The 20,864-nt window shown below is 40.9% G+C and overlaps 1 protein-coding gene across 2 annotated transcripts; it reads left to right on the forward strand.

The window, feature by feature from the left end:
* The first annotated feature begins 8,588 nt into the window (after window positions 1–8,588).
* si:ch211-110p13.9 (uncharacterized protein LOC562347 homolog) lies at window positions 8,589–11,474 on the forward strand. Of its 2 annotated transcripts, XM_031755350.2 has the most exons (5): window positions 8,589–8,878; window positions 10,068–10,197; window positions 10,417–10,550; window positions 10,624–10,662; window positions 10,846–11,474. In XM_031755350.2, exons 1-5 carry the CDS (start codon window positions 8,759–8,761, stop codon window positions 11,398–11,400), a joined length of 978 nt encoding a protein of 325 aa, XP_031611210.1. In that variant the 5' UTR covers window positions 8,589–8,758; the 3' UTR covers window positions 11,401–11,474. The 2 variants fall into 2 exon arrangements, with proteins under 2 accessions (XP_031611210.1, XP_031611209.1); XM_031755349.2 differs by having other exon boundaries at window positions 10,624–11,474.
* The last annotated feature ends 9,390 nt before the right edge of the window (window positions 11,475–20,864 follow it).

Here is a 20,864-nt window from a genome sequence, read left to right on the forward strand (position 1 = left end):
AACATGAACATTAGCGGTGACCCAAACATAGCTGTCACTATTCGAGAATATTTTTGATTCAGGACATACATACGAGGTGATACTGGATATGCTCAAGTGTAATCATGACATTTCAATTAGTATGCGTACACTGAAACTACATTTAAAAGAATCTGGACTGTACAGACGAGGCAACTATTCTCCACTTCCTGAGGTGAGGCGTGCCATTTTGTCCGAGCTTCGAGGACCAGGACAATTGTTTGGATATCGGACCATGTGGCAAGTTCTCAAACAAAACACAAGCTGCGTGTCAAGCGTGATGTAGTTATGAGGCTGTTGAGACAACTAAATCCTCAAGGAATCGCTTTGAGAACTCGAAGGAGGTTCACAAGACGCACGTATCACTCCATGGGGCCCAGTTACATATGGCATGTAGATGGCTATGATAAACTGAAACCCTGTCAGGATTTATAGATGGCTTTTCAAGAAGACTGATGTGGCTTGTGTGTGGAGCAACAAACAACAACCCGGCTGTTATAGCGCACAATTATATAAACTGTGTAAAGAGTCTCGGTGTGATACCAATGAGAATACGAACAGACTTCGGGACTGAGAATGGGACTATGGCAGCAATACAGTGTACCCTCCGTCACGCGCACACGGACTATTATGCTGGATCGTCAAGCCACAGTTACGGATCATCTACTGGGAATCAGCGCATCGAGTCATGGTGGTCTTATTTCAGAAGAGGAAGGTGGGTACATTTGTGTCTGGTAGGTGTAAGCTACAGTGAAAGCTGATCAGATTGTTGTTTTTTACATGCATTTAAGAAAATAGAGTAGCGTCCTGCTGGACGTGTTGAAAAGTTGGATGAGATAGACGTTAACAGCCGTCACTTTATTGCAGGAACTCAAAATGGTCATTGTCAGCTGTTGTGCCGAAATGAGCATGCTTGCCTAGATTTAACGACGCCAATACAAAATGAAAAACTCAGACCAAACTCTCCACTCCTCACAATCAACACACAGAACAGAGTGAAAAGAATACAGCATTTTTAACAAGAACATTACTGCAGGGTCGCTACAATATTTATGGAAAACTAATATGCATTACTTTGTTTGACATCCATTTGTGGCATGTTTTAAATGGGACCAAAATGTAACAAACCCTATAAAATGACCAAGAACAAAGCTAAATTGATTCTTAAATATTAATTATATACCCAGGTCTCAGTTTTGGATGGACTTTTTGGAGACCTAAGAGACTCTGGAAACTTCAATGGAAGCCACGACGCCAATGCTTGCTGAGATTCTGCTTCACAGGGGTTCTACAGAAAGACCTGGATGAATGCAAAGACCTGTGGAACAAACACAGGATCGGCCAAGCAGACTTGCATCGTGTCCAGGGGGATTCAAACAAACTCTCTCTTGCCTCACAGGTATTTGAGTTCTTAACAAAATTAACCTTTTGCATCAAACTAAATGCAAGGTGTTGTTATTGCTTAAGTTGGTTAATATATATTCATAATTTTACACATAAGTATGATAGAGCAGTTTATAACATGTCACTGCATGCGTTGATTTATATAGTTCCATATTGTCAGCAAAAATCCTTCACTGTTCTATTTTCATTTTGCAGATATGGTTCAAGAGACTGTGGATTTGCTGTTGAGGAGAGGGAACTGGATGTGTTTCCCGAGGAGGGGCTACTGGTTGGATTGTGTGGTGATCCAAACATTGGGGAATATTTACAACAGGCTGTACAACAAAACACACTGCAGCAGCCACAAGACTGGGAATCGGCCACAGAACTGTATTTGGCCCTGATGGACATAGCTGGGTTTTAGATACCAACTGAACTTCAGTTTGTAATGACATTTGTCAGAGTTACTCTGATGAAGACACACACGGTGTCGAAACGTTAGTTTCTTTCCTTTTTTTTGCACCTAATAAAACCTTTGGACTTACTTGAGTGCTCCAGCCCTTCTGTTTTCCTTCATTTTTAATGTTAGTAGTGTTTCCTTTCCTCTTGCTAAATTGAATATAATATTGTTCATAATATACAGCAACTGGCATGGATTTAAATATTAACATTTAACCACAAGGAAACATTTAAAATGTTCTTTAATAAAACCATTTACAAATAGTGTCCAGCATTTCTGTCACTTTTCCAACATACACAATATTCAGAAAAAACAACTAAATGTTTAACAATATGGAAGTTGCTTGTCACATAAATGTGTTAAGTAGTATGCCAACGGCAGCTGAACCTATCAGGGTAACTCAGTAACTGTAACTTGATGACCTTGCTGATTTAAGAACATCCAAATCCTGGAGCATTTTGAATTCCAAAGTCCATGTTGGCCTTAAAGATGCTGTATGAGTCACAGATGGGTAGCTTCAGAGTATTTGCACAGGTGTTTGAAACTGGAAAAGGCGAAACACTTAAAAACTGGATGCGTGGTGGTGGTGTCATTCCTGCCGGTGGAACTGCCGTCAGCCCTGTGGCAAACATCATCAAATCTTCCAGACACACTGCTGTTGCCTTCTCTGAAAGAAGAAAGTAAACACTGTAGTACATTACAGAAAATTTATTTCCTCACCTCTCCTTTCATAAAACTATAAACAAATAAAAATGGTCATTCAAACCTTCACAATCAAGGAGATAATCTGCCCAAAAGCCAAGTGTTAGGACCTCCTTATGCCGCTTGTTGCTTCCTGCTGGGCTGAGATCTGGTCTGAACATGCTCTCCAGTTCTGAAGCAGTCAGGGCCTTGGCAGAGAAGCATAGGAGTGGGGCCAGCACACTGGAATTTTGTTGCAGTGCACTTAAAAATTCAGACTTTCCAGTCCATCTTTAAATCTGCAAAGGATAGACAAATAAGTAATAATTGGTTTATAGCTATAACTATTGCAGTCTTCTAAATTGTGTTTAAATGTCTTTACCTACTAGATCTTTCATTATAAATTTGGACAGATTTCAAATGCATAGAATCATTCATACACAAAAACAATTCATAGCGCTCAGAAATTAACTGTGACAGCAAAAAAGAAGAGCTCATTGGGATTTTAGCATTTAAAAAAAAAAAAATAGTGCTTTCACACTGGAATAAACAAGTGTGTCAAACAAGGGATCACCTCTTTTATAAATAACTGAAAAATGAATCATGTTGCATGACTATGATTATTATGGGTCATTGTGAACAATAAATGTATACTAAATTAGAGTTCTAGTGTCAAAGGTTAATAGCGTGCGACAGTGGCTCAGGAATTAACTAGTTGTTCATCAGATCACCGATGCTACTGAATCAGTTTTTTCATATACATCTGAAGGTCTGAAAATGTCAGTGGCTGCTGTGATGAGCAACTGGCCATCCTGAATTTAAAAGGAGTAATGAGTTTACCGTTGAATGACACTTTGGTTTCTTTCAAGGATGTACCATCTGAGGTACTCCTCCACAAATGCTTGTTTCTCAAAAGGCTTGACGTTTCTGAGGCATCCAGCAGTTTGGAAGATTGTGCTGTTTTGCAAAATAAGATTATGCAAAGACTCCTCTGATTCAGCTTTCAGGACCTATAAAAAAAAAAAAAAAAAAAAAAAAAAGGTTTACTGTAAGAAAACAAAAATATAATTTTCACTACTTTTACAATTCATTCAAACATTGGATTAAAAAAAATAATCAATTTGTTATTTCACTTGTGTTGTTGGGAGTTGGAAATCCGTCCTTTCAGATTACAGAATCTACCTTGAACCTACTTTCAAGATATGATCCAACCGGATAACTTTTATCCCGATTAAATCTTTTAAACTGGCCCCAAGTGTCTTCTAAGTAAACCCATTCCCTGAGCCTAGGTAATTTTCTACCTGATGTAAAATTTTGTGATCTCCTCATCTTGCACATCTTCTACAGTGGCGCTGAAACTCTGATTCCTGTGATGTGGTTGACCAGGTTCTTGAGAGGAAATGTGGTGCTGGTCCCCATGCACAATGGATACAGCGATCATCTTTCCTGCTAAAAGTACTCATCTTGCCTGGCAGCTGTTATACAGGGCACATAATTATCATGGTTAATTGCTATTAAATATGCTAATGAAAAAAATACGCCAATTTTTATTAAAATTTCCATTGTAATAATTACGGAGAAAACATCCACCTCTTGAATTATATACAAGATAACGGCTCTCTGGAGGTCCATCAAAGATGGGGCGATTTCATGAACTGCCCATAAGAAGTGTGAGGAATTCACGCCTCGGGCCACCTGTATCCAAACCTTCTTCAAAGCTGCCAGCATCATCATTAAACTTGATGAACATGTCGTAGTTGTCAGAGTATGTGCTGCGTCGAAATCCTCTAACAGCTCCATCCCATACAGCTGACCTTGATATATTGAACCTGCTGACCTTCTTGTGGTCAAGTTCCAGTGCCAAATTTGCAATAATTCCATGTGCCTGCAAATTGGTGTCTCTAAAAAAAGGGAAACTTTTTTTTAAAAAGGTATATATACTTCTCTCATGATTGCATGATGTCTTGTATAGAACAAGATGGCAGTTAATTGGATTCAAATGTTTAAATTACTAACACAGGTTCTTCTGGGGCTCAGCAAACAGTGAATCGTTATCTAATTGCAAAGTAAAGGCGGTGGAGATTGTCTGCTGCACTGTTTTACTAATAAAATAGTTTTTACCTGTTGTACTTCATTAGCAAGCACAAGATCCCCAGCACCCTTCCTTAGAGAACAAAGAAAAGCATTTTTGTTGTGTACTGTGAAAATATTAATTGACACTTTGAAAATATTTAAGCATCTTGATTAACAAACAAGCAATACAAGTATTATGTAGTCCATGTTCCAAAAACCATATACAGAATGAATGACAAAAGTGTATATCTCATTAATACAAAGTGTAGGCAAAAAACAGTAAAAGATTACATGTTCTTCAAATATCACTTACTCATATTCTGCTGCTTTCTGTAAAGGACTGCTGTCATGTTGAAGTTCCCATGGCTGAAACAAACAAACAAACACACGCACGCGAGGGCGCACACACACACACACAAAATGTATTTCACATATAACTATTAACTGTTTTACTGAACTGAGGCAAATGGTGGTGGCTAAACAACAAGAAAACTCTATTAAAAATTTTAAATTGTACTTACCAATGTATCAGCAAGATCAAACTCAGAGGGCCTTTTAATAACAATCTCTGGGTCAGAGTCAGACAAGTCTGAGTTTTCTCCAACTACAAAACATGAAAACAAATTAAGCTAAGCTAACTAAATTCATACTAATGTATGAAACTTTATTTGATCATCAATAATAGATTAATCTGAAAGGCATAAAGTTAGCATTTAAAACTCATGACTCAGTAGATCCAAAAATGGCTGAATTTCATGTTTCCAGGAAGAAACATAACATATACAAGCTAATTTAGGGAGCAATGGTGGCAGAGGAGTTAAAAGCCCGCCCTGTAATCAAAAGGTTGAAGGTTTTAGCCCTGCTCAGTCTGTCACAGTCGTTGTGTCCTTGGGCAAGACACTTCACCCTCCATGCCAGGTGGTGGTAGTGGGAGGGATAGGTGGCATCTGTGTACAGCAGCCTTGCGTCAATCAGTGAGTCCCAGGACAGTTGTGTCCACATTGTAGCTAATCACCAGCAGTGTGTGAATGTGTGTGGGTGAATGACTGGTTTTGTTGTGAAGTGTCTTGGGGGTTGTAGAACCCTAGAAGGTGCTATATCAAATACAGGCCATTCACCATTTTAATGTAGGTATGCTATTGACTTGGGTGCTTTATGCGTAATGTTATCATTTCACAATTTCAAAATTAGCATTTGTTGAAACTAAGGGAATGTGTGTCAAAATCCAAACAAACATTAGCAGCTTACCATCTTCAAAGTCACTCTTCAAGCAGATGAAAACAGTGATTCTTTGATAAGGCTTGCCAACTTCAGCCTTATAAGCCTCAAGTGTAAATGGTCTTTGTGTTCCAGGGACAGTAATGACCTCAGTGCCATCCGGATACAGAAGAAGGAAAGGTCCATCTTTTAGATCTTTGTTAAAGTCCTTCATTTTTTAACAGCTTGATTGAGCAGACTTGTGGCAGTAGCGTCAGGGTCTGTTGTTAGGAAAATAGTTTTTCCACGGTATGGCTTCAAACCACCCTTTTAATGGTCATCAAGCCGACATTTATCTGTAAGAAAAAGACATGAACAATGGGCCAAGTAGATACTAATATGACTCTAAGCAGATCTATTCAAACTTGAATATTTATTAACTGCAAAAGAGGGATCTTCCTGACAACCTAAATGTACAATTACTCGTAAACAATTGTTCTTATTCTGGATAGCTTTACTACACTGAACATTTTTACACAACTCCCTAAGGAATAACAAAAGAATGTTATTAGAAAATTAACCTCAACTTGTTTTCAGACAGAGCTAGCCAAACTACCTGAACCTTTCTTTTTCCTTTTTCTTTAAGCCCTTCCTCCTTCAGAAAACTTTTGCCTCTCTTCATTTTTCTTTTTCTGTATTCTAAGAAGGTGCTGAAGGTTGGAGTTGGGCAGTTTGAGGTAGTCTGTGATGCTAAAGGAAACAAAGGAAAATGTACTACAATGTCACACATTAAAGACATTCATTCATGTGACATTCCATTGTCCACACAACACGCAAATAAGGACAACACTGAATAATCTCACTAGAAAATTTCTACCAAGGAATGACAATGTAACTGATACTATTGACCAATACAATTCTACACCAGTAAGTTTTAATGTATAGACACATAATAGTGTTAGTTCCTAAAGTTAACCAAACATAATAAATGAACTAATTTATTATCGTTTCAGTTGTGGAAATGCTCAGAGGACTGTTCCACGAAGCAAGCTAATCCCAAAAGCCAGGCTCACTCTGAAAATCCAGGCTCGATTGCCCCAAATTCGGTTCCAGGAACGAGGCTAACCTGCAGTCTTTCTGCTCATTCATTATGCAATATGCTTGTGGACAAGTCTGGTCCGTGGCACCCTAGCTGCGAGGTTTGTTAACACTAGAACTGCCCTCAAACCTTCACTACTAGAAAGGTCTTGAGCAGTCATTTTGACAGCTGCGTGCATTTTCAAATGAGCCTCGATTTTCTGAGCTCGCTTAGTGGAACAGCCCTCTGGTTTGCTATGGTCTGGAAACAGCTAACGCTAGGCTAATAAATCAATAAATAACAAACATTTTATTATGCTTATTAACTTACTCAATGGGAGTGAAGTGTCTCCGATGCAAGATGCGTGATAAAGCCTCTCGCCACAGCCGCTGCAAAAGTTTGGTGACTCCTCAACCAGCTTTTTCCCATAGCTAGGACAAAACATTCCGCCGTTTTTCAAACGAAATGCGCTACAGGCAGAGTAACTTCCGGTTCCAAAGACGAACAGCGCGGACATCCAATCAGTGATGTCTCCTGTTGCCGACTGGTACCTACCCTTTCCGGTTTGCTTAATGTAATTGTGCTTCTCAATTTGTTTTTGTGATTCTTCTTTTGTTTTTGCGCTTTTCAATTTGTTGTTGCGTTTAGTGAATTTGTTGTTGCGCTTTTCAATTTGTTTTTGCGCTTTTCAATTTGTTTTTGCGCTTTTGAATTTGTTTTTGCGCTTTTCAATTTGTTTTGCGTTTTTCAATTTGTTTTTGCGTTTAGTGAATTTGTTTTTGCGCTTTTCAATTTGTTTTTGCGTTTAGTGAATTTGTTTTTGCGCTTTTCAATTTGTTTTTGCGCTTTTCAATTTGTTGTTGCGCTTTTCAATTTGTTTTGCGCTTTTCAATTTGTTTTGCGTTTTTCAATTTGTTTTTGCGTTTAGTGAATTTGTTTTTGCGCTTTTCAATTTGTTTTTGCGTTTAGTGAATTTGTTTTTGCGCTTTTCAATTTGTTTTTGCGTTTAGTGAATTTGTTTTTGCGCTTTTCAATTTGTTGTGCGTTTTGTGAATTTGTTTTTGCACTTTTCAATTTGTTTTTGCGTTTAGTGAATTTGTTTTTGCGCTTTTCAATTTGTTGTTGCGCTTTTCAATTTGTTGTGCGTTTTGTGATTTGTTTTTGTGGTTTGCACTTCAGGGCCACCGTAGTTATTAGTAATTATGCCACAAACATCAAAGACAAATCCTTACATGGTTGTAAGGATTTGTCTTATAATAATTTCGAGTTAGACTTAACAACATAAAAAAAACAAAAACTAAAGCCCATGAGTTATTGATTTTTTTTTTTTTACCTGTGCCAGTTTCTCCAGTAATGTATGGCATTCATTTGTTGATTATTTATCAAACATAAAATTTAATTTTTAAAATTCTCACCCTTTTATTCTGCTTTTAAAAAAAGAAAAGAAGAAAAGAAGATAGTGGTTTATATTTTAAAACACTCTCGCCAAAAGAAAAACAAAGACTTCTTGTGGAAATTCATATTCATTTTCTTTTATATATTTTTTCTCATTAATGCAGTTGTACTGTGTATTTTCCAATTTGTTTTGCAGGAAAGTATTTTAAAGAAGAATTAGATAAAGTTAAAAGCGACACCAGCCAGGAAACGGCTCTTTCTAATCTGTAGCGATGACAGGAAGTACGTAAAAGTTCGCGCATGTGTAAAGCAAACCTTACCCTGCGAGTCATCGCTGAGGGTTTAAAGCATATGTTTTTGTTTCTGTTTCGTGTGCAGTCATTTGGGTTGATCTTTTTTTATTACTTTAATTTGCAGTCACTCTCCCCGTAGGAACATTTCTATGGGACAGCACTCAATTGAGACTTCCAGTAATGTCAGGTTGCTCGGTTATCCCTCTGACGTTACCGCAGTGGGACGGGGGCGCGAGGAGGATTCGTGTTATTTACCTGGTGGGTCTGACATCGTTCAGACTGACAGAGAGCACCAAACAGGTGAGTTAGTGGTTCACAGGTAGTCCAAGAGGGTGATGTATTACCACCAGCACAATGAACACATCTCCTTACTTCCAGGACGGTCCCAGACTTTCTAATTGGATAGTGATAAGTAATGCTTAGCATATAAGTACTGTAGCTAACTAAAAACAAAAAACGGCTTAGAAAAAAAAAAGCTTGACTCATACTATACTGCAGTTTTACACTCACCGAACATTTTATTAAGTACACCTTACTAGTACTGGGTTGGACCTCCTGTTGCCTCCAGAGCCAACTTAAATCTTTGTGGCACAGATTCAACAAGGAGCTGGGTACCTTCCTCTGAGATTTTGATCACACACAGCTCCTGCAGATTTGTCGGCTGAACATCCATGATGTGAAAATCTCCTGTTCCAGGACATCCTAATGGTACTCTCCTGGATTTAGACCTGGTGGCTGTGGCGGCCATGTGGGTACAGTGAACTCATTTTCACTGCCAAGCTGCCAGTTTGAGATTATTTGAGCTTTGTGACATGCTATGTTATCCTCCTGGAAGCAGAAGATGCGTACACTGTGGTCATAAAAGCTGGACATGGTGAGCAACAATACTCAAGTAGCCTGTTGAAATTATGCTCAGTTGGCACTAAGAGTCCCAAAGTGTGCCAAGAAATTAAACTTTGCTCCACCCAAACCAGCAAAATGTAGTGTTAGTTTCCCTTTCTTAGCTGACAGGAGTGACACCCAGTGTGGATTTCTGCTGCTGTAGTCCATCTGCTAAAAGTTTCAACATGTTGTCCATTCGGAGATGCTTTTCTGCATAATTTAGGTGGGATGAGTGGTTGTTTGAGTGGTTCTTGCCTTCCTGTCAGCTGAAAACTCAAAAGTCTGGCCAGACTACTCTGACCTCTGGCATCAAGACATTTTCACCCAGAGAAATTCTCTGTAAAAACATGTCAACCAACAACCTTGTCACATTCAAAGTCACTTAAATCATGTTTTTTCTCCATTCTGATGCTCGCTTTGAACTTCAGCGGGTTGTCTTGGAAATGTCTACATGCATAAATGCACTGGGGTGCTGCCATGTCATTGGCTTATTAGAAACTCGCATTAATGAGCAGTTGAGCATGTATACCATTAAAGTGGTCAGGGAGTGTATGTTATTGTCAGGCTTTATACAGCGGTAGCTTGATATTCATCCCCTCTGTTTCAGGGTTCAGTGATTCCGCTGTATTTGGGAGCCGATCTCCTCTCAAAGACTGATGTCCGTACAGAAAACCATCCAAGACACCACGCCAAGTTTGCCAAGAAAGGCCTTGCAACAAAAATAACTTTTTCCTCAGGTAAAATACAGACATACGAGTGGAAGTTAAACATTGACTACACCTGTGCCTCTAAAACCACGGGGTGGGCGTAGACAATCGAATGAAATAAATATGACTAAGGGGAAAATAAACATAGACAAGCTCATGCTATCGCACTGATATGCACCTTATTTTTAGGTTAAAGTCACTCACCAGGACAGACACATTGTCACACTGATCCCCCTGATTGTGTTCAAGCTTTCAGGTTTCACGGCTTGAAGGTACCCTCTGCAAATAACAGCCTGTGGTTCTACAGCATTCAGGGACTTTTTCGAGTAGCCTTTGAGTTGTACAGTAAGCAAGAGCAGCTTGCTGTGCTGGAGAATTTCCAGGTAAACGTCATGTATACGTGATAATTTTATTTTTTCTGTCACCATGCAAGTTTTAATCACATCTGTCCCCTAGGATGTCTGGAAAGCACAGATCAGTGACAGCCCTCTGCAAGTGAGTTACAGCCTCAGCGTGCAGCTGGACCCTTCAGGGTCCCTCAGCCAGTGTGACTCACAATCAAAGGGTGTAATATCACAGCCTCCTTATTGCCAGGCTGACAAGGATGTGGTAGATGTTAGTAGCATGGACACTGCTGACACATCAGCAGATCATGATTATTGTTCTCTTCCCAAGCAGAGCTTACAATCTGAGCAAAGAGAAGTAGTGATATCAACAGTGAGACAAAAATTGCACCGCTTGGATGAACAGTTCTCCTCTGAGCCTCGAAGCTGCTCAGAGCAGCTGGAGACGGTCTTGCTGCTTTTGGAGAACATCGATCGCTACATAAACGGGAGACTTGAAGAAAAAGATGCGACGGAGATTGTGCTGGCTCTGCTAAAGGCCAAAGACTGGGGCCCGGTGTATTCAAGCAGCCTGCTCACCTGTATAGGACGTTGGCTTGGCCAGCAGTTTCATGCAGCCAACAGCAGCATCAGCCAGAAGGTGGAGGGCTTTAAACTTCAGCACATTGAGCGTATCAGCGACCTGCCACCTGCTGAGGAACTAGCCACAGAGCTGTTCCCTGAAGCAATGCGGACGCTGCTGCTTCACTGGATGGGCTTAAGTGAGGACTTCAGCCTTGAAAAGAGACGCAGCGAGTACCCAATTCTGCTCCTCATCCTCGAGTTTGCCAACCACAACCTCATCACTGGTGTAGCTCATGTGTTGTACTCCAGTCTTATATGCAGGTAAAAGTGTCAACATAAGACCTGTTTTTCAATGGAACAACTTTTTATATTCAAATAAAGGTTTATTTTGTGCGTGTGTGTACATTACTATACATATGACTCCTCTTAGGTTGGGTAAGGTTCAGTATTAGCAAAAACTTTTGTTACACAGTACCCTACAAAGATCTCCAGATTCTCATTTCTTAATTTTGCTAGGAAAAGAGATATGGGTGGAGATTGATCAAAATACAGTATATAATATGGAAAGAACAGTGGTTGAAATCCAAACAAGCTTAAAGTCAATATCTGGTTGTGACCACCTTTATTACTGTTCCATTATGTTTTTACTTTCTAGGTATGTTTTTACTGCATTGACAGTGTGCTTGGGGTCACTGTTATGCTAAAAAATAAAACCGCTGACCATCAGACATTTCCAGGTGGTATTGAGTGGTGGATCAAAATCTGACTCTGCTTTTCTGGGTTCACAGTTCTATCAGTTTTGATTAAATCCCCGGCACCACTGACTGAAATGCAGCTCCATGACAGAGCTTCCACCATGTCTTATACACAGTAACAGAAGATACAGTTGTACCTCTCTTCTGAACTTCTCTGTATATCCTGATGACTTGAACCAAAATATGGATTCATCTTTTCATCAGACCTGTTGTCACTGATTTTCAGGTACTGTTTATCTGCTGTGGGGTAGTTTTTGTTTTTTTAGGTCCCCCACTTGTCCAGTTTCCTCTGATTTATTGACACAATGCACACTATCCTGAGATATGCCAGGTTCATGGCTAAAGGTTCTTCGGAAATCGCCTTGGTGGTGTAAACATATTATTTTTGAAGCACGTTATGACATAACCATATCACATAAAAGGAAATGCTGTGACGTGTTCTAAAAAAATTTTAAAACACAAAATTTATTTATTTAAACGCATTTAAAAATACAGAAGAACATTGGAAACACATGTACTCCTCCCTGCTCATTACTGTGCAGGACAATTGTCCCGCAGGGGCCAGCAGTTCCCTGGAGGCACAGGCAAATATTCCTGAGGAAAGAAAATTAATTATTATGCTGCCCAGAGTTCACAAATGTAAACTTTTTCTCCATGTTATATCACTTTAAATCCTGCTGTGCAAACTATGTCATTCTTACTTGGATTACTCTCCTCTTGGCCCTGGAGGGGTTCACCCACTGCATAAATTTGCACAACCACCACTTTGCAGAGTTCTCTGTAGGCAACTATGTCCACGAGGAGACGTCACTTAGAATCATGGCTCCCGAATCCACACAAATCACAAACAAATTATTTGTGTACATTCATGTATAAATGATGATGAAACAGATGAAGATCCTTACCTTGAGATTCTGAGGTGAAATTTGGCAGAGTCTCTGCCAGAGGATGAACCTCTGTCATCTGCTGCCTCAGAGACGTCACTTCTTGTTTGCTTTTGGTGAAAATTGTGTAGCTCACAATTCCTGGTAGACACGAAGTAAAGAGGTTAGGGGTGGATGTGAGGACAAATGGTCCAGGTTTTACTTGTGTGTTAGGAAGGATTGTCTGACAAATAGTTCTGAGTCACTCACCAAAAGTCAGAAGGGGCAGCGTCAAGAAAGTGATGATTATATTTAAAAATCTTGTTTTGTCTGTAAAGAGAGAACCACAGGGGAGTTTACAGTTTCATAACAGAATCTTCTTCTCTCATTTAAAATGATGTTAAAATTGAGTAGTGGTCCTTACTTTGCTGTGTGTGAGGGTTCATACACGAATCTCATCTCCTGTATTTTCTCCGACGGAAGACCCTAAAAGATGACACACAAGTTTAAAGACTTATTCTACAGGTGAAGATTTACACCGTCGGTACACCTGAGGATGTTCATCCAGAATGTAGCGTGCAGTCCCAAAAGCATCCACACACATACTTGTATGAGGTCTCTTTATAACAAATATTTGGACTTCCATCTTGCCCATAATAGCCTGACTCCTGCAGGCGTGGGCTTCTTCGTGCCATCACTGCAAAATGGCAGAAAGACAGAAAATGATCATTGCATCTTTAAACAGAAGACGCACTGAAAAATCAAAAATTATTATTAAAAGCTGTATACTTTCTCTACTTAGAATCATTCAACATATTTAAACAAATCTTTAAATCTCTGCTGCAATACGTCTTTAAAGCAATGTGCACCAAGCTCATACCTTTAGGTATCAGGTGTTCACCTGTCTCTTGTTCACGTTTGTTCACTATCCGTGGATCAGTGTATGTTAGTCATGTTTTTTTCACTGCAATCACAGGTATGTGAGTAGGGTCTGAATGCTGCAAACACAAAGGTTTACTAATAAATTCAATTTTTGTCAAATCCCATAACATTCTGTCTGACGAGGTTTCCATGGAAGCACGTGTAAACACTGTCAGCTTTAATTTGTCATTTTTTCACATCACGTGTCACCAGCAACTTTTTCCCGACTGCATCTTTAAAAAAAAAACAAAAAGGCAGTGACGATGTTACACAGGACAGAAGCCGCCAAATGAATTCATAGGTGTTCACAGACATGCTGTCTGCTCAAATCCAGCTAAATGCATTAAAATTTATTGGGTGACGTTTCATAATAAAGATGGAGAATGACCCAAAACATACATCCAAAGCAACCCATGAGTTTCTTGAAGCAAAAAAGTGGAATATTCTTAAATGCCCAAGTCAGTCACCTGATCTTATCCCAACTGAGTATAGTACTGATTTTGTTTATTAATTTCCCCATACTGTTAGCCATAATATCCTCAAAATATCCTCAATATTTGGGTTCAATTCATTTCCAAGACACTTCATTCCTTTGTCCACCCACTTAAAGCCCACTATTAGGTTATGACTACAAGCTTCTGAAACTGGCATCGCCTCTGATTTATGCCAATTCATTTTGTACCCTGAAAATATAGAATAGTTATCAGTCACCTTTAATAGTGTTGTGATAGAATTAGCAGGGTCTTGGCTTAATACCAGAATGTTATCTGTGTACAGGAACAATTTGTGTTCTCTACCTCCCCCAAATACATCTTTAATCTCTTCATTTTCTCTAATTTGAATAGCTAATGGCTCTGAAAAGATGGTAAATAGTAATGGACCTAAAAAGGACACCAAAAAAGGAGAGAGTACCCCATTCGTAAATACAGCTGCTTCTGGCCTCGAATATATGGTTCTAATCCATCTGCAGAAGTTGTCACCTAATTCAAATTTTTCCAGGGTCCTAAACAGATAGTTCCACTCCACCGTATCAAGTCCTTCTGTGCATCTAAATATATAGCCAATACAGGATTTGTGTCTATTCTTGATAAACCCTACTTGATCTTTATGAATAATTTGTGGTAGTAGAACCTCCAGCCTCATTGTTAATATTTTGGATAGAATTTTGTAATCCACATTAATTAAACTCTGTAATTGCCTGGATCCGTTAAATCCTTGTCGCCTTTGGAATTAGTGGTATCACTGCCTGATTAAAACTTGCAGGGAGCCGTCCATATTCAAAGGCTTCATGTAATACTTCAGTTAAAAATTGACGTAGCAAATCTCTAAATTTGTGATAAAACTCTGCTGGGAAGCCATCTATTCCTGCTGACTTTCCAGCTTTCATGACACAGATCCTTCCTTTACTTTGCGTCTGTTAGGGGACTTTCCAATTTGTCAGAAGTGGAATATTCTTAAATGCCCAAGTCAGTCACCTGATCTTAGTTGATCCCAGTTGAGTACACATTTCACTTGTTGAAGACAAACTTTGAACAGAAAGGCCCACAAACAAACAGCAACTGAAAGCCGCTGCAGTAAATGCCTGGCAGGGCGTTAAAAAGGAGGAAACCCAGCATCTGGTGATGTCCATGAGTTCAAGAATTAGGCTGTCATTGTCAGCAAAGGGTTTTTTAACCAAGTATTAGAAATGGACATTTTATTTTCATTTATTTAATTTTTGCCAATTACTTTGAAACCCCTGAAATGAGGGGATTTTGTTAAAAAGTCTTTAGCTCTTCAAATTTTTATGCAATCTTTTGCAATCTTTCAGTTGCTTTAATTTTAAAACTGTGTATATACTGTATATTCTGTGTATTTATTATCTCACTCTTATTGCCTGTTTATGCCCTGTCCTTATCTTCAACGTCATGCTGCTCTGTTGTTTCTTAATTGGCCCTTGGGGATAAATAAAGTCTTTCTGATTCTGATTCCCTTTTCATTCAACCCACTGAATTAAAGCTGAAAATCTGCACTTTAATTGCATCTGAGTTGTTTCATTAACAAATCAGCTTTGTCTCAGAGTCTTGCACTTTGGGTCCTCACTCTGCTTGCCACACATAGTTTATTATAGCAGAACATCGCAAACAGTAACCTGGACCCAGACGACTTGGTGAGGGCTCAGCAGTGAGTGAATGGTTCTTTTTCTAAGAGAAAAGAAGAGGTGGGAGGCTTTAAGCGCCTCAGATAAATAATTCCTATATTATGGGATTTGCTTGTGTATTTGAGGACGTCGAAGATGCGAAACGCCTGCCGCAGCATAGGTTCCCCTTCCCCATCCTCTGGTAATGAGAGTGGGCAGTCTCTTCTTCACACCAGCTGCTCACTCGCTGGCCTCTTCATCTATCTGCTCTCCTCTACTACCGCCAACTGTATCCCGCTCTAAGCAAAGGGGCTCTCAGCAGGAGAAGACTGGGTATCAGGCTAAGTTCTGCAGCTTCACCCTGGTACAGTCTATCCTCTTGGTCCTGGGAATTCCAGAGTCTGCGCTAGACAGCCCCGCCGCCTCGATGATGCCCAGCACTCCTGCCTCAGCCACGCCAGACTGGTTGTTGGATTACCTGCTGCCCTGCTCGTCGAAGGTTCCTACCCAGTGTTTGTCAAAGACACTCACTGCTTCAGCACTCCAGTCCCCCTTTTCCCCAAGGAAGCAAACAATAAACTTTCTTGTCGTGTTCCAGACTCAGCAGATAATTAAACTTCCTGTTTTGTTTTAGAGTTTTTAAAAACTAATCCTTTTTGTTATGTTTCTGAGACAGTTAATTTAAGAACTGTGTTTTCTGTTCCTGAGTCGGCCTTCCCTGGCTTGGCCTGTATTTCTCTGACAGTTCAATCAAGAACTCTGTACCATGCTTCTGAGCTTGACAATTTAAGAGTTCTTTGTTTCTCACAGTCTGTACGTTTTAAAAACTGTTACATGACCTCCAGAGACTCAGTGCTGTTTGTGTTTGTGTCTCCAAAGAGTGTTGCATCACCTGTTGCCAACCCAGAGTCTACTCTCCCACCTGCTCCAGTTAAGGGTTTTCAGGGTATAATGTTAAATGTTGAGTTTACAAGGCATATCGGAACATGTCCCAGTCTGTGATTAAAGTGCTGGTTGGGTTCTCTTACATTTTGAGAAAAGCCAGTTGATTGTAATCATAGATTTAAAAAAAAAGAAAAAAAAGAAGCTTTGTTGAGGCTGTAATTATATGCTCATTATAATTATTTCATCTGAAGGGCCAGGTGGATGATAAAACAACAAAACTTGCTTTTGAGTTTTCCAACTAGGGTGGACCAGTCTAAGAGTGAGGCTTTCAAAAAAATGAAACTCTGTGTCTATGGTTGATTAATAAGCAGGAGTGGAAGCTACTCCTGCTCAGCCTGTATTATTAAGAAATAAACAGTAAGTATGATTTGGGGTTTTTGATTTATTAAAACATAATCATCCTGTTGTAACCAAGTTTCTGTAAGGCAAAATAAATCACTATATTGATTAATTATTAAACCATTTACTAGCAGGGACTAGAGTTGGATGTCTCAAGACCGGTCTTGGTCTCGAGTCCACTTTTACGTGGTCTTGGTCTTGTCTTGCTGTCTCAGAGCGACATAGTGGTCGGGAGATTTGGAGTCAACAGTATCCATGACACACAACGTAACGTTCGATAATGTGTCATGCGCAAAAGGTCAATAATGGTCAAATGCAGACCTTATTATCTCCCCAGAGAACTCACTTCTATCATACTCACTGCAGTATATATCCCCCCTGACGCTAATGCTAGGTTGGCCATGAAAGAACTTTCTGCAGCCATTAACAAACACCAGAATAAACTGCTTTTATTGTTGCTGGCGACTTCAACCACACCAACTTAAAGACAGTCCTCCCCAGATTCCACCAACATGTCTCCTGCCACACCAGAGGAGACAAGACTTTAGACCATGTTTATTCCAACTTGGCTGGAGCCTACAAAGCAACACCCCTCCCCCACATTGGACAATCGGACCATCTCTCCCTGTTCCTCACACCTAGGTATTCACCACTCATCCAACGTGTGAAACCTGCTGTGAGGACAATTAAAGTGTGGCCAGAGGGGACAGACGCAGTGCTCCAGGACAGATTTAAAAACACAGACTGGAATATGTTCACCCACACAGACCTGGACCAGTACGCCTCATCTGTACTGGATTACATCTCCAAAACCACAGACAGTGTCACCACCCAGAAACGGATCATTATGTACCCCAACCAGAAGCCTTGGATGAACCGGGATGTTCGTCTCCTCCTGAAGGCCCGCAACACCGCCTTTAGGTCAGGAGATGCACACACCTACAGTACAGCCAGGGCTAATCTAAAGAAGGGCATCAAAAAGCCAAACACCATTACAAAAGAAGGTAGAAGAACACTTCTCCAACTCCAACCCCGACGCATGTGGCAAGGACTCCAGACCATTACAGACTACAGGACCACCAAACCCTCCCCCACATCCTCTGATGTCTCCTTCCTCAACGAGCTCAACAACTTTTATGCTCGTTTTGAGCGAGGGAACCCCACAACCACAACCAAAACAGACATGACGCCAGACCACCAACCTCTGACTCTCTCCCCCACCGATGTAGGAGCGGTGCTGAGCAGGATCAATGTCCACAAGGCTGCAGGTCCTGATGGCATCCCGGGCGTGTTCTCAGAGCGTGTTCTGGGGAGCTTGCAGGAGTCCTGACAGACATATTCAACCTGTCCTTGGCCCACGCTGTGGTACCGGCCTGCTTCAAATCCACCTCCATCGTCCCGATACCCAAAAACTCCAACCCATCTAGCCTCAATGACTACCGCCCAGTAGCACTCACCCCCATCATCACTAAGTGCTTAGAGCAGCTGGTCTTAGCACACTTCAAATCCTGTCTCCCCCCCACCCTGGACCCCCACCAATTCGCATACCGCCAGAACAGGAGCACAGAGGATGCAGTCTCCATCGCACTGCACTCTGTCCTCTCACACCTGGACAACAACAACACCTACGCCAGAATGCTGTTTATAGACTTCAGTTCAGCGTTCAATACAATCCACCCCTCACAACTCATCAGGAAACTGACAGACCTGGGCATCAGTTCCCTCATCTGCAAATGGTTACTGGACTTCCTGACCAACCGCCCCCAGCATGTCCGGCTGGACAACCGCTGCTCATCTACAATCACAATGAACACCGGTGTACCACAAGGCTGTGTGATGAGCCCTTTCCTCTACTCCCTCTTCACCCACGACTGCAGACCTGCTGATGGTTCCAACACCATCATTAAGTTTGCAGATGACACCACGGTGATTGGCCTCATCAGTGACAACGATGAGACCGCCTACAGGGAGGAGGTGGATCGTCTGGCTGAGTGGTGCGACACAAACAACCTGCTGCTTAACACCGAGAAGACTAAGGAGCTCATCGTGGACTACAGGAGAAATGCTGACCCACATCCACCCATCCACATTAAGGGGACGGCTGTGGAGCGTGTGAGCAGCTTCAAGTTCCTGGGAGTCCACATCTCCGAGGATCTCATCTGGACGACCAACTGCTCCAAGCTGGTCAAGAAGGCTCACCAGCGCCTCTTGTTCTTGAGGACTCTGAGGAAGAACCACCTGTCCTCAGACATCCTGGTGAACTTCTATCGCTGCACCATCGAGAGCATCCTGACCAACTGTATAACAGTCTGGTACGGGAACTGCTCTGCCTCGGACCGGAAGGCGTTGCAGAGGGTCGTGAAAACTGCCCAACGCACCACTTCCTGCCATAAAGGACATCTACAGGAAGCGGTGTCTGAAAAGGTCTGGGAAAATCATCAAAGACCCCAGTCACCCATCACATGGACTCTTCACCCTCCTGCCCTCTGGGAGGCACTACAGGAGCCTCCGGACTAAGACCACCAGGTACCGGAACAGCTTCTTCCCCACAGCTGTCAGACTCCTGAACTCTGCCTCCTGACATCTGACCCATGTTAAACTCATGGACTGAACATACACACACCCACAACCACCTACACACACACACACAATGGACAACTGTACCCTCAAACACACAATAATAACATGGACTGAACCACCACTCACTAGCACTAGCACTTTATATAGCCTCTGTAGAAATTATCCACATATCTCACTTATCTTAACTGCACTACTGTATAGTTCTGTGTAAATAATCATACTGTACATACAATAATTTTTAATCCTACAACTGTTCATAACTTGCATAGTTCACATTTCTGTATAACTGTATAGCTCATATTTCTGTATAGTTTTTTTTCATATTTATATCCTGTTCATAGCCTGTACATAGCTTGTACTCACTACAGCCTGTACATACTTATAGTTATAGAATATTCATAACATACTTCATACCATGTACATTATAACATACCATAATAGACCCATTTCTGTAATATACTTACATATCTATATTATTGCTAATATATATTGTAATATATCTATATCACGGCTAAAGCACTTCTGGATGGATGCAAACTGCATTTCGTTGTCCTGTACCTGTGACATGTGCAATGACAATAAAGTTGAATTCTATTCTATTCTATTCTATTCTAAAAGGATCAGCTCTAAGAGCCGTGCTTAGAGAGTGCTTTGTAGTGAATCAGAAGAGTCGACTCCCATTGAGCGAGAGCCAGCTCCTCACTTAATTTCCTTTCGCTGCTCAGCTCTCACACAGTGGCTCAGCTATGCTCCAATCTCTCCATATTGTGGCCAATCACATGCAAGGATATAGGATAATATCATTATGTGAAAAACAGAGAGGGTGAGAGACGCAACAGTCAAGTGGAGGTGCGTCTGTCCTCTCAGTAAGTGAGTGAGACAGTAGACAGCAGTGTAGAGGGCTGTGCAAGTGCATCGCAAAAACACATAAACATGCCTGACATCCGTAAACGAAGCAGCATCTGGCTGCAGTTTAAAGACTTTTTTGTCTTGGTCTCGTCTCGAGTTTGTCTTGGTCTTGACTCGGTCTGTCTTGGTCTTGGTCTTGTCTTATCTTGGTCTCGATACCCTCTGGTCTCAGTATTGTCTTGGTCTTGGTTTAGGCGGTCTTGACTACAAGTCTAGCAGGGACTGAGAAGAGAGAGGCCTAGTAGCATACATTTTCATTGCTATACAGATGATACCCAGCTCTATTGATATATATATCTATATCAATGAAGCCAGATAGCACACCAACTAGTTAAACTGCAGGAATGTCTTAAAGACA

Source organism: Oreochromis aureus, linkage group 12 (assembly GCF_013358895.1).
Source record: "Oreochromis aureus strain Israel breed Guangdong linkage group 12, ZZ_aureus, whole genome shotgun sequence".
NCBI lineage: Eukaryota > Metazoa > Chordata > Actinopteri > Cichliformes > Cichlidae > Oreochromis > Oreochromis aureus.

Bases quoted from the DNA above. Each gene is read 5' to 3' on its own strand.
- si:ch211-110p13.9 (XM_031755349.2), top strand. From the start codon at position 8,759: ATGTCAGGTTGCTCGGTTATCCCTCTGACGTTACCGCAGTGGGACGGG. The intron at 8,879-10,067 runs GTGAGTTAGTGG...CCTCTGTTTCAG, and splicing joins TGACAGAGAGCACCAAACAG to GGTTCAGTGATTCCGCTGTA. The intron at 10,551-10,623 runs GTAAACGTCATG...TCTGTCCCCTAG, and splicing joins CTGTGCTGGAGAATTTCCAG to GATGTCTGGAAAGCACAGAT.